The 14387-nt window shown below is 49.5% G+C and overlaps 1 protein-coding gene across 4 annotated transcripts in view; it reads right to left on the reverse strand.

Annotated features, from left to right (window-relative positions):
* Positions 1 to 14387, reverse strand: part of NINL (ninein like) — a 76034-nt gene that overhangs the window by 32634 nt on the left and 29013 nt on the right. For all 4 annotated transcript variants that reach the window (XM_067532856.1, XM_067532857.1, XM_067532854.1 and 1 more), the window contains 8 exons: positions 13882 to 14072; positions 12495 to 12647; positions 8939 to 9106; positions 7715 to 7851; positions 7359 to 7499; positions 6151 to 6325; positions 4458 to 4568; positions 3303 to 3392 (listed from right to left, as the gene is read on the reverse strand). In XM_067532856.1, coding sequence (XP_067388957.1) covers positions 3303 to 3392; positions 4458 to 4568; positions 6151 to 6325; positions 7359 to 7499; positions 7715 to 7851; positions 8939 to 9106; positions 12495 to 12647; positions 13882 to 14072 — 1166 coding nt within the window. The remainder of the gene's footprint in view (positions 1 to 3302; positions 3393 to 4457; positions 4569 to 6150; positions 6326 to 7358; positions 7500 to 7714; positions 7852 to 8938; positions 9107 to 12494; positions 12648 to 13881; positions 14073 to 14387) is intronic.

Consider the following 14387-nt stretch of genomic DNA (forward strand, 5'->3'; position numbering starts at 1 on the left):
GCGGGGCTCCAGGGGTCACTGGAGCCAGCCCTACAGGATCTGCTAAGGAGAAAAAAGTTCCGGGAACCGTGCACGGAGGCGTGCACTCACCTATAGTGGAATGGACATGAGCAAGCACTCGAAGAAGGTCAGTCTCGGGGTTAAAAGCAGCAAGAGGCAAGACTGACGGGAAAGGGGAGAAGACATTTCAAGCCCTTTGGTCTCACAAACTTGTACAGGGACAAGGGGAACCAAACCTGCGTACACTTAATATACTTACTCTGTAATAATAGGTCCCCTTCTAGATCTTTTCCCCTGGAGACCTCAAGGCACACACCTTTTCCCCAGATCACACAGCAAGTCAGGGACAGAGCCGCAAACCCGGTCCCAGGCCTGACATCTAACCACTAGTCCAATGCTGCTTCCTCTTGAAAACATTCCATGGAAAGTGTGCTCCTAGCCAGGCTAAACAGCACATCGCATTAAATAACATCTCGGCGAGTCAAGCAACACGGAGCTCGAAGGAGCAGTCCCCAGCACAGCTTTGCTGGCACAGTGCGTCAGTGGAAATGCTGCAGCCATAGTCCTTCAACGCTGGGGGGAGAACCCCACCAGAGGAAGTCAAGCACCAGCAGGAGCTGCCTACTATGCCAGAAAGGAAACCAGAGCGAACTAAGGGCTCAGCTGGTCATCGGACAAAGGGCCCTACGGATATAGCCATAGCTCAGCTGTGCTCTCTGAACGTGGTTTCATTCGCTGAGTTAACCACAGGGGCTTGTTGACGCTAGGAAAATTCATTCACCACCCAGGGAAGCAGCAGTGTAGACAGGGCTCCAATGTTTTGACAGCCCTACCCTCCAACTTGGTCAGGAGTAGGACTAGGCAACACAGCCAGAGATGCACCTGAGTTCTGTCTGCACGGCAGCCTCCACCACTGATCTCACCATGGAGCAGCACAGGGTTGAATTAAGCATACGCTTCCCTTCTAATCTACTGGAACGTCAATGGGACTCAAGCCCATCTGTCCATACAGGTGTATGTGAGCACCTGCTTAAAACTAAGCATATGCTAAATGGTTTTGCTGACTTGTCTCTTGTGCTAGTTGGTATCACCAAGGTTGTTTAGACAACAATCTACTGAGGAAGAGCTCTGTATAAGCTCCAAAGCTTTGTCTCTTGCACCAACAGAAGTTGGTTCAATACAAGGTATTACTTCACCCATGTGGTCCCGCTTATGTCCTGGGGCCAACATGGCTACAACATTGCCAGCTACACAGTTAGCATTTTGGAACAGGAAAACTGGTGTCGAGTCTCTCTGTGAAGTGCAGATGTCTGGCGTATTCAAAGCACACACAGAGAAAACCAATTACAAACACCGAGTCATGATATACAAAACACACGAGTCAATTTACAAAGCGAAGCTCAAGCATTTGAGAGAACGATGCTTGTAAACACCCAAGATTTCAGGCCTGCCAAGACATCATGCAGGAAGTGAAAGTCACGAGACGAATGTCTGAATCATGCATGCTCAGAGTAGAAGTGCTCACCTTCACCCTCTAGTATCGAATTTGGGGGAGTTGAGTTTTTGTAAGATTTGGAGAAAGGGGGGAGAAAAACAGGAAGTGAGTTGATAACGTACCTTCTACCGATAGCTACACGAAACGGTAACAGCTGCACTGGCGTGTGGGAGGTGACATCATTGGATGGTCCATAAGAACAGCTCCTCTACTGCTCAGTTCCAAACAGGGCTAGGTTGTGTCCCAAGGCCCAGCCCAGACTAAGGGGTGGCGCAATGCTCTGCTGTCCTAGGGGGTATTCCCCACAAGGCAGGAGAATTGAATGGCATCGAGGAGAGGGCCCAGGAAGTCACTCCCTGGGAAGGGAAGGGGGGCCAGGGAAGGAATCATGACTCTACGGTTCCTCTCAGGGTGTCCCATCCAGGGACTGCCCCTCACAGAGGGCTTTGAGCAAGGGTTCACTCCAGGCCCATGGAGGGAGAGGAATAAGCCATCTAATACAATAATACGACCTAGCTCTTACCTACCGCTCTTCACCTGTAAAGCTCATAGCACATTCTTCACAAAGGAAGTCAAGAGCATCATCCCCATTTGGGGAAAGTGAGGCACAGCGAGGCCAGGTGACTTGCCCAACGTCACCCAGTAGGCCAAAGGCAGAGCTGGGACTAGAACTCAGGTATCCTGAGTACCAGCCCAGTGCTCTATCCACTAGAACACACTACCTCTCTACAGCAAGTCCCGTAAGACACCCAGTGAACTATGAAAGGAATGAAATTCTGACATACACCGCAGATACTTCTCAATACATTTTTGGTTTTTGGTTTTAAATGGCTTCGACCAAAGTTATTTTTCTTGAACTATAAAAGACACACCCCGCGAAACACCTGTGCTCTCAGGGATCAATTTATCCATGCACCTAGGTTCTTCTATCATGTCCATCACCATGGTATCTGATGAGCTTGCAACTAACTAGAGGATCTTTACGCCCACCAGCCCTTCTCTGGATATCATTAGTGACACTGGGGATGTTTTATAGAAAAAACGATCCTCAAATTTTAGCTCCATTTGGGTTTCATCAACTTTAACCTAAAATGGGATAAAATCACATTTAGGGGGTTGGTCCAGGGTTCTGCAGACGACAGAACGCACTGCTCCGTGGGAGGCCAAGATGCTATTAGACTCTTCAGTGCTCATTTGTCAGGGTCATGTAGGGCCATGCCCTTTGCAAAGGCGACGGGGGAGTGCTCTAATCCTTGTCTGCACCCTCTGGAGATCAGTATGTGGCGAGATCATGGGTGAAGTTTTCAAACCCATTTTAGTGAGTTCGGAGCCTTAGTGCTACTGATTTTCAGTGAGACGTAGGCTCCAGTGTCTACGCTGGAAATGGAGCTTAGGCGCGTTTGAAAGTTTTACTCCCCAGGAGCTGCAGAACTGAAGTACAATACAGAAACAAAAGCTGTAGCCTGAGAAAGAAGAAGGTTTAAAATTTGGGGTGTGGGTGATGATCCCACACACTCCAAAATGCACCCAGAACAGAGAGGGTTGAAAGACCTTGTGTTGAACTGCCCCAAAGTGCAAGTCACCCAGTTGTGCTAGTGTGGAAGCCATGCAAAATATCCCCCAGCTGGGGTCTGCCAAGATGGGGCAGAGCCTGCCTATAGATTCCACCACCACCAAACCAGGACTGCTCCCTCATGACTTCCCTGGGCCTACCATAAACGTGGAGAGCATCAGGTGTTTCACCAGACATGGGAAGGAGCATGCTATCATTACAACAGCATTCCTGGACACAGCTCCCTGTACGTACCTGACTCTGCAGCTCATATTCTTTTATGATCTCTGCAAAGCGTTCTTCCTGATGGAGCAGCTCTGTGCTGTGCGGATCCACCGCGCCCAGCTGCAACACAGAGAGAGAAAGCCCCAGAAACGCATTACTCATGGGAAAAGAACGAATTCACACCCCTCTGACCAGGCAACAGGGCCTAAAGTTAAACTCCTAAGTCTACATTTAGGCATCTACATAAGAGCTTGATGCAAAGTCCTTTAAGTCAATGGAAAGACTCCCAGTAACTTCCGTGGGCTTTGGATCAAGTCCAGAGTGACCAGATTTTTGAGAAAGCTGAGCAGCCAGCAGCTCCCACTAAAGGGGAAGCCCAGAGAGGGCAGTTGGTTGGTTACCGAGCCATCTCCACAGGACACTGGGGAATCCGTATTTTCTATCAGCCTTTGTCCTCTGTTTACCAGGTGTCTGGGTATGATTTCTAAGCCCTGGGTGCTAGGGAGAAACTGCTGGGGCAAAAGAAGAGTGAACAATTTTGGGTGGAGGGGGGAGCGGATGAGAGAAGAATGAAGTCAGAAATGAACGAATGAGAGAAGAATGAACTCAGAAAATATAGGAGTTGGCAGAAACGCAACACAGGGAAAAAGAGGAAGGGCGAGAAATGAAACAGACAGGCATGGAAGACATGAACAGGAAAGATCCACCATCATAGGAAACAAAATACAGAACACAAACCAGTCACGACTCAGTGTACAGCTTTAAATTGCAGGGTGGGTGGCCACTAGGGAGGGGGCATAGCTTGACAGATATTTTCACCCTGCCTATTAGGTGTAGGTCCATTTTTCAAGCCCTGCCTACCTTACTGCATCAGTCTGAATGACGGAGGGAAAGGATTTTTGTGACCAAAATGAAAATTTTCCACAGGACAGTTTCAGTTTGGTAGACATTTTCTGGGTTTTGGACAAAAAGAGAATTTCTGAAGTTTTGCAAGTTTGCATTTCTAAAAACACCATTTAAAAAACAAAACAAAAACATTTTTGAAAGCCAAAAAATTTCAATTTTTCATTACTAAAGTGAATATTTTGGTGGGGAAAAAGGAAACACTGTCTGAATTTTCCCCATTAAAAACAGGCATTTTTAACCAGCTCTAGACAAAGCTATGTTTGAAGAAGTAAAAGTTACCTTGTCTTTCAACATGAAGTCCAGCTCCTTCTGCAGCTTTGACACCAGTTTCTCAGACTCGGCTAGCTTCTCAACTACTTCTGTAATCTCACTCTGAAACCTACTGTTTTCCTTTAAAGAAGGAAAAAAAAATTTGTTTAATGCCAAATATATTCATGTTAAGGAAGATGTCTGGCCCAGGCATCCTCTAATGGGGACACCTTTAAACGATGGCATAGCTTACTACAACGCAGGTCACATTTAGGGAAAATGCTGGTTGAGGCTATGTCTGCCCTGTGAGTTAGAATCCTGCTCATCAAATCATAGAAGATTAGAGTAGGAAGGGACCTCAGGAGGTCATCTAGTCCAACCCCCTGCTCAAAGCAGGACAACCCCAACTAAACCATCCCAGCCAGGGCTTTGTCAAGCCGAGCCTTAGAAACCTCTACAAACACTTGTGCTAGCTCTCATCAAGCCACTGTAAACAGAACCAGCAATGATACAGGTAGCAGCAGCAGAGGCCTGGCTCAGCCAGGCAGAGCACACACCCACTGGCTTCAGGGGGTTTGCACGTGACCTGGCTCAGCTGTGCTTCTAGTACCAGTGCTACCATGCAACACTCCTACTTACGCCTGCGCTAGCTCAGTGTGAGGGGAGTCCCAGCCCTAGCTCATAGTGTAGGCAGGGCATCACCAACATGCTGATTCTCTCCCTCCTCTCCACAGCAGGGACTAGCTCCAGCAGCCCCCCACCGTTCTCGCCTGGGAAGGAAGGAGAGAACAAATCACCTGTGACAGATGAGTCGTTACATGGTTTGTGGCATGACTGAAGGATGCTCCGAGCGTAGCCACTTGGTGTGATGGTCGCTTTCCTTTGGAAAGAGTTGCTACTTAGAATCATAGAAGATTAGAGTTGGAAGGGACCTCAAGAGGTCATCTAGTCCAGCCCCCTGCTCAAAGCAGGACTAACCTCAGCTAAATCATCTCAGCCAAGGCTTTGTCAAGCTGCAGCTTAAAAACCTCTAAAGATGGAGATTCCACCACCTCCCTAGGTAACCCATTCCAGTGCTTCACCACCCTCCTAGTGAAAAACTTTTTCCTAATGTCCAACCTAGACCTCCCGCCCTGCAACTTGAGACCGTTGCTCCTTGTTCTGTCATCTGCCACCACTGAGAACAGCCTAGCTCCATCCTCCCTGGAACCCCCTTTCAGGTAGTTAAAGCCTGCTATCAAAACCCCCCTCATTCTTCTCTTTTGCAGACTAAAAGACTTGTTTGGGAGAATCCCCTTTTCTGTTCTATAAGCTCCCAATAATGTTTTCAGGAGAGGGCAGGGCCAGTGTAAGATCCTGATCAGAAGATCTGAAGATGATTTTCTGCTATTAAACACTAGTCTGTTCTTCGTGGCCAAGGTCTGTCAAGCATGGCTCACCTGTCTCTCATTCGCTCCCTAGGAGGGAGCTGGGTGTGCGGTGGCATGTTGTGTTCCGGGAGGTTGTTTATTTCTAGGTGACATGGGCATGTTGCCGTGTGTGCGTTTCTACCTCCTCTATCCGATTTAACAAGGTTACAAGTCCCCCAGTGCCGGCAAACTGAGCAAGCTCAAACAGCTCCTTCGCCTGACTCCTGGCCATTCCAGTCAATCCGGCAGGAACACTGCAGGCTGCACATCCGGCATGCCCCCCAATGGCAGACTCCCCCGTGGGGCTGCTTTACCTGTACTGCTAATGTCAGCTTCTCCCTCAAGCTGGTCTTTTCATCCTGGAGGAGTTTCATATCCACTTCCAGTTTGGTTTGCTGGTCGGTCACTTGCTGCCAGAACAGCACTCTCTCTGTCTCCACTTCAGATTTAATGATGCTCAGCTTCCCTCGATAGTCTTGCTCCAGATCTCTGCAACAGACAAGCACCATTGCTCAGGTGTCCAGCAGTAAGCTACCATGTTCCAGCGACTGGAGGATGGAAGGACACAGTACCAATTTACTGATCGGGAAGGATGAGTTTTTCAAAAACTCTTGCGTGACCTGGGAGCACAATTCTCTTTGGCTTTCCATGGCACTTGTGCATCCAAGTCATTTGGGTGCTTTGGAAAGTCCCACCCTTGGCATTGGCATAGATTTTAAGGCCAGAAGGAACAATTAGGTCATCTAATCTGACCTCCTGTAGCACACAGATCCAGAGACCCTCACCCAGTTACCCCTGTATTGAGCCCAGTAACTTGTGTTGGACTAGAGCATCTCTTCTAAAAAAGAGAATCACTGCAGGTCACACAGGGAGTCAGGCAGAGCTGGGGACTGAACATTGAGCCGTGGGTCCCAGACCAGTGCCTTCCCCAAATCTTCATCTTGTATCTCAAATGGCCACTCCCCCCTGCTTTCTTCCACTAACAACTGGCTCCAAAACACAGCTGGGGTGTGCATAAAACTAGGAGAGGAAGGAAGTGGTTAGCTAAATGGACAATGAGAAAACGAGGGGAATTTTATTTTCAAGTTTCTAAAAAAACCCAAAACCAACAATGATGCATTATTAGGGCATCACTTCTGCTCCTCTCAGGAGAGGGCAGCTCACTCTGGTACCGGAGTGAACACACTTACATTTCCCTTTAAGGTTCAGAGGGAAAATGTTCGGACTCCTGTGACTTTTTAATCAATATCAGTCAAATCGCTAGGACCTTGTTCAAACCTTCTTAGGCAAATGGCAGCGTAAGACTTCGCGACGCTTCGGCACACCATGCCTACCGTGAGACATGCACACAACATGCGAGAGCCAGAGCCAGAGCCAGACCCACACTTGGTGTAAATGGGCAAAGCTCCACTGAAGTGAGTGGATCAGTGGAGCCACACCCCAGTTCACACTGGCAGAGTCTAGCTTTCTGTGTAGACATGGGACACAGACAAGCTGGCATGACAAGGCTGCTTTCCCATACTTGAGTCTGCTCTCGTGGTGCTGCTGCATGGCAGCATGATGATCATCCACTTCCTTAACGAGCTGCAGGTTTCGTTTCTCTGCCTTCTCCAAGTCCAGCTTCACCTTATCTCGTTCCCTGGAGACCTGCTCCACCAGAGCCCTGCAAGAACAGGCAAATGATGCTGACTGCACCCCCAAGGGCTTCCCAGTGCCCAGGGGAGCCCACGAGCGCCCACACACAGTGACATTGGGAAGCTTTTCTGGTACTCGTCTCACCTCACCGAAGATCAAAACAAGCTAGAGCATCTGTCTGCGGGTTAAAGCTTTAGCACAGAGACCACCCCCAAGCAGGAGAGAGAAGAGCAGACTCCTTACTCTAGGTAGTGCAGCTCGTGTTTGTAGGAAGCGAAGGCCGCATGCTGGACTCCACTCTTGGAAACCATCAGCTCATTGTCAAAGGCCATGGCCAGCTCCACCAGGCTCACCTTCTCTCCCATGCTGAAATCTAGACTCTGCAAAAACCCAAGAATAGCCCCCTGAAGTTCTCTCTCTTCAGTTCTCATCTGCCCCCCCCCGCCTCCCACATTACCATAGCATCTGAGTGCCTCACAATCTGAAATAGCACTTCCCGGCTCACACCACCCGTGTTCACCGATGGGGAGCAGAGACCCAGAGAAGCTAAGCGACTTGCCCCAGGTCACACAAAGAGTCTGAAGGAGAGAAGAAAACTGGCTCTCTCACGTCCCAAGTTAGCACCCTAACCCCTAGGCCAACCTTCCCCTCCTGCGTGCACTCAGCCAATAATGCAGAGAACATTTATTGGGTACCACTTGCTATGCACTAGATCCCTGGCTTGTAAAGGCCAGGACCTGGCCTCCACATCATGAATACGGCAAAGGCTGAGCAGTGGGAAGGACCCGTATCACTGCACTGCAGTTCAAAGCCCTAGGAACCATCTGGTTGCAAAAGGAAGCATGAGAAATACGATCACAGCCCGGAACCGACAGTCCTAAAACCCGACAATGTCTGCCCACATTTCAGCAAATGATGAGCAACTGGAAAAGGGAATAGAGAGCAGTCCACGTCTTCATTATTGTTATTAAATGACTTGTATTGTGGTTGTGTCTAGGAGCCATGGTTGCGGGCCAGGCTGCACTGCACCAGGCTTTGTACAAACACAGAACAAAGACAGTCCCTGTCCCAAAGAGCTGACAATCTAGTATAAGACAAGAGCCAACTATAGCAGTGACTCCTGCAGTAATGTTTCAAGCTGAATTACTTGCCTCTCTGTTGGCGTGAACAGGGATAGTGATATAGGACAGAGAGCAAGTAATTACATCTCAGAGTGTTATATGCCACTGAGTACAGACCATGCCCCGCAGTTCCCAGCATGGCATATGCTGCACATGCTCTCCAGCCCATCATCATATGGAAGCTCTCAGATATTTACCCCTAGGCTATGGAAGATAGAGATCCCAAACGCAACTCTGGCATCTCCCACCCCCCTCCTTTCCCCGTAAGCAAGAAGGCTTGTTGTACCACCACAAAAGCAATTCATTCTTAAAAAAAGGGGGTTTTTTTTTAAGTAACACATGAAACCTTGAGAATCTCCTTGCAGTTTTCAACTCCTTCCTGGGCCCACATGGAGACGACCTGCTCAGGACTCACAAAGCCACTGCCATCATCGATGGAGGAGAAGGGACACAGACCCACGTAGCTGGACAGCAAAGATGGAGGAGCAAGTCTATGCCCACTCTCCTCAGAAGCCTGAAAATCAATCGAGATGAGTCAGCCAAGCAAGGCATTCTGAGGCATGGAGAACACATGCGTCAGTACTGCAGCCAGACTATGATAAATGCTCGAGAAGTCAAACATTCGGAGCTGAGAAGCAACATGAGTGAGCTGCTTAGAGCCAGGGAGTCCTGAGTTCCAATCCCAGTGCTGCCATTACACTGAGATGTAATCTCAGGCAAACCACCGAGGCTCAGATTCTCAAGAACACCCTCCAACTCTGGGCTCGCTGAGTTACAAATGCTCAACTTTGGACCCCAAGAGCCTGATTTTGCAATGTGCTGAGCACCCGCAGCTCCAAATGAACTCAGGGGGTGGGAGGTTGTAGCTGCTTTGCATCTCCTGTAAGTAATCTGGAGGTGTCTGAAGCTGGGTGCCCAAACCTGCAAAATTACAGCCCACTTTTGAAACTTTGCCCTTAGCCTCTGGGTGACTCAGTTCCCCAGATGCGACAGGGCATCACAATACCTGCCTGAGTCTTGGGGAGAATTAGGTCTGTTTTGCAGAGTACTTTGGAAGGGTAGGTCACTATATAAAGTATAACTCATTTGAGGTGAAGGTGATGGAACAAAACTAGGTTCAGATCCTGATGGGTCAATCCAGCTCCTTGCACATCCAAGGCAGACAAATGAAGCTCAATGAAATTTACTCCAAGGACTGGATTCCGATAGCCAGGACGTCCCTGCAGAGCGGAGACCGTCTTGGTGGAAGCTAAAAAGAGATTAGCTAGGAGAGCACCTCTAGGGCCAGACTTGTGCCTCACTCCTCAGACAGTCCCACGGAGATCCCCAGCCAAAAGATCGCAGGGCACATTTGGAAAGAGTAGTGGTTTCCCCTGGTATCCTTGGCCCTTCCCCCAGTTTTACGTAGTGGGCCAATTGATTGTCTCCACCCTAGAAGTAGCTGCATTTTAGCGATGGTTAGTCTGTGACAACTTTGAGATCCTTGGGAACGAAGTATCAAATATTTATTGTTATTACAGTAAGAAAACACATATTAAGCCTACTTCCCTGCATGAGAGATGATCTCATAGAGGTTACAACTGTAGCACCTGGAGACCTACCTGAGGTAATTCGAACAACAGCAGCAATGAAGCTCCAGCAGCATGGCGGAGGGTACATATGCAAACCTCTGGTCCAGGCTGCCACAGTTTCAATGCTCTTGTGATTTGAATTTGCTAGATCAAGGTTAGCTCAGGCATACCTCTGATCGCGGGGTAGACGTACCCATAGTCAATACCAGGGCAGGCTGGTCGGTAGTCCTGAAGCTGACATTAGAATTGGCATAACAGTGGCGTAGGGTTTCCCTTCTCTCTGGGTAAGGCTGGAGGCAGCGAAATGAGCCTCTCAGGGTATGTCTACATTGCACGTGACGATATGCTTGCAGCATCGGATGGGTAACAACAGTAGCAGACACACACTGGCAGAGAGACTTCAACGTGGCCTTGCAACTCGAGTCCATCTCTGGAGTCTCCGGCAGGCTCGTACTTGTAGGCTGCATCTACACCAAGCACCACTGCAGTGGGGTGTAGCATCCATGCAGCCACCTACCACAGTAAAAAGCAGGCAGCAGCCGCACCGCGGTGGTAGCTACGGGTGTCCGTGAAAGGATCTGGCAACAGAGGGGAAGCGGTGGGAATAGGGAGTCCAGAGTCCCTTTCCGGCAGCAGGACACCACACTGCTCAAACCAACAGGGTAGATGGGGAGGCAGAACTTGGGCGAGTGGCACGCCGTGGAGGGGACAGTCATGGGTTCGTACCCACACCCTGCAGATGCGTCTTCACTTGCTTATGCCATGCCTCACATTCCACACTGATGCTTAAATGTGGGCTGGGGGTACCTGGGTACATACACTGCGTGCCATGCAGGGCTGAGGCACCTGTAGAGACGTGGTGGCCCAGACTTCGATGCGGGTGAGCTGGTTGCACACAACCCCAGTACAGACTCTGACTGCAAGCCTAGGCTGACAGCCATGCTGCTGTGTCTTCACTGCTATTGTCACCCAGGATAGTTAGAGTAAAGCTAGCAGGGGGCACGCGTCCCCTTGCTGCAGTCACACCTGGCCCTGACCTGCACAGGTGCCCTAAAGCCACACATGGGGAGTCGAGCAGAACGTCAAACGAAAAAGCACGTTTCCTGCACACTCAGCAATCGCTCTTCTGCGATGGGCCATGCTGGACTGCACCAGATACACTGGGGAGATTGGAGAGACCGCCACACACTTCTGATGGGAGACAGATGAGCGATTCCTTTCCCCCAGGACAGTTCCATTTTATCACCTGAATCTTGCTGAGCGATTTACACCCTGTTCGACCCACCCTCTGATGCAGGAGACCGAATTAGAGCCAAACACTCAGCAAGACACACAGACTGTAAAGAACCTCTTTGATGCTGACCAAAACCTACATTCTCAAGCCCAGGACAGGCCACCTTAGCAGGTTGGAACAAACTCGACAACAAAACCAACTGTGTGCGATGTGAAGTGTGCGCACGCGCGTGTGTCTGTGTCTCTGTGTGTGTGTGTGTGTGACTGAGATTGTATCACCTACCCACCCACTTCACTAGGCCATAAACAACAGCCAGATCCCTCACCTCCCAGACCACTCGTGACAAGCAGGAGAACAGGGCTGCTGAAATATGCAGGCAGCACAGGTAAAACTCCTCCAGACCCCAGACGTTCAGGAGTGACGGTTCCACACCAACGCTAGCCCTGCCATGCAGCGTGTGTGTCAGGGCAGGACCATCGGAACACGTGGGGCTGCTCAGTGGGATCGGTGCTCTGCCTGGTGTGGTACACAAGGGGGGAGAGGGTGCCAGATGCTGCCCGTTGCCTCGCCACATCACCAGCCCTGACGCTCAGGAGGCCTGAGTCAGTCACACTAAGGTCCCTGGGGTCATTCTGGCAGCGTGAGAGGCCTCAAAGCCCCCAATCCCCAGAATGCACCCTGCACAGAGGCTGCCCCAGCTGGTGAAGTACTGGTGTAAGGACTCTGCCAGTCCCACTCCCAGCATAAGATGCTTGAGTAGGGGCCCAGCTAGAATGGGAAGGGGTGTGGCTGGGGTGCACGCCGCTCCGGCTATTCCCTGCTTCCCAGGCACTGAAGGGGTGGGGGTGATAGGCAGTAAAATGTCAGTCAGAGCAGCCCCTTTTTGCAGGGGAGAGAGACAAATCCTTTTACACCTGGCAGCTGAACTTGGAAAGTATCTGACACAGATGACGAGAACTGTCAGGACCAGGAATGTCCCTGATCCAGGCCCCATGGGAGCCAATGGGAGACTTTCCACTGGCTCCAGAGCTCTTTGCATCAAAGCCCTAACTTTGGATTTAGAGCCAGGCCTCTGGGAAGCCCTGCCCTGGACTCACCGGGCAACTCAGCAGCTGCCTGTGCTGCGTGGCAGGCGTGGAAGATACCGGAAAAGAAACAGGCCTGTGGCTGAACAAGCCAAGCTCGAACTCCTCAAAGCTCACTCTGCCATCTCCATCTCGGTCCAGCCTACAGAACAAATCTTCCAGCTCCTGCAGAAAACCGGGGGAGTCAGCAGAAACATCAGCCACATATGAGAGCCCAGACTCATTAACTGGAAGCCAACATCTTTAAAAAAACGTTCCCTATTGTTTTTCTACAACAAACAGAATTGACAACAAACAAAAATTAACCCTTTTACCTCCCACACCAAAAGAGCAACTGCATTAAATACAGAGGAAGATAGTGACTCCATAGAGATACACACAATCCACAGCTGTTGCTCCACTTATCGAAGAATGGGGATAAAAGACAATACACAGCAACCGTGTGCAGTCACATTGTATTTACAAAGGGGCTTGGGACATGCAATCTCAACTCTGCAAACCAACTACTTAACGGAACTAAGACGAGAACCCACATTTCCTTACTTCCAGTGCTTTAGCTACACCACCATTCCTACATCCCAAGGAAGCCACTGGGCGGGGACAACTGTACGCTGACTCCATCTCATACATTAGTTTCCATACACAGGAGAGAGGAATGTGACAATGTGGTATTGAGTGGGTGACCCTGCGCATGCAGGGGTCTGCCTGCGTTGAAGCACATTGCAGGACTGGGGCCTAACTGAGCAAAGGGTGTATTGTTAATTGGTTAATTAAATAGTCTTTTCCCACAGATGTAAATCAGTCAATGGGAAACGGATCAGATTATGCAGAAGTGTCAGACCAAGTACACACTACAAAATTTAATTGGTATAAGTACGTCACTCACAGGTGTGAAAAATCCACACCCTGAAGTGACGTGGTTATACCAACCCAAACCTCCGTGCAGACAGCGCTATGCCAACGCGAGAGCTTCTCCCGTCAACATAGCTACCACCTCTTGCAGAGGTGAACTAACTATGACAGTGAAAGACGCTCTCCCGTCAGCGTAGCAGCATCTTCACTAAAGTGCTACAGCAGTGCAGCACGCCGCTGCAGAGCTGTTTGTGGAGACAAGTCCTTTGTGTCACCTGGCTTACTAGAAATCAGTACTGAATTGAGGATATAACGTGCTTCATCACTACTACAGGCCAGCTCCTCAGCTAGTCAAGACAGCTCTGCTGTGGTGACTGGAGCTGCACCAACTGACAGCAGCTAAGGGTCTGACCATGCTCTTGAAGCATATTTGGAAGTGTCTGGAGAATTCACTATTTACTTCTGAAAGCCATTTATCTTCATGACGTGTTTTTATTAATCATGTGGCCTTCCCAATGGGGTAATTTCCAAGCCGTACCCAGCTCACCTCCTTCTCCAGCTCTTGGAGCCCAATATTCTTACAGACTGTCGCCAGCTCATGCTTGTTGAGGTAGCCAGAGTTCCTTACATCGAGTTCTTCCCAGAGGCCCCGAATCTGACTCTCAGTCATGTCAAAGGAAGGGCTGGACATCTGCCTGGGGCTGTCACACAGGTCAGGATTCCAGGTGCTCATTTGGCCTAAAAAATATTAACCATATATCAGTTATACTAACAAAGAGAAACTACTTTTCCTAATGAGCATCTGAGGCCTACCAGAAAGAACTCCTTACAGGTCTGACTCAGCTCCCCTTGAATTCAACTAGAGTCTTTCCACTGATGTCACTGGGAGTTGGACTGGGCCCCGTAGGTACTGTAACATGGCACTATTTTAAAACATCTATTTTTGGCAAAGAAAAGCTGCATCCTTAGGACCCTGTATTCTAAAGATGGGGTGTTTATATGGACAGCATTTTTTTATACCTAAGAATTTCTTATCAGGGTTCTTAAATCAGA

Source organism: Emydura macquarii, unplaced genomic scaffold, assembly GCF_026122565.2.
Source record: "Emydura macquarii macquarii isolate MOO-44397 ecotype Brisbane River unplaced genomic scaffold, CSIRO-AGI_Emac_v2 contig_3305, whole genome shotgun sequence".
NCBI lineage: Eukaryota > Metazoa > Chordata > Testudines > Chelidae > Emydura > Emydura macquarii.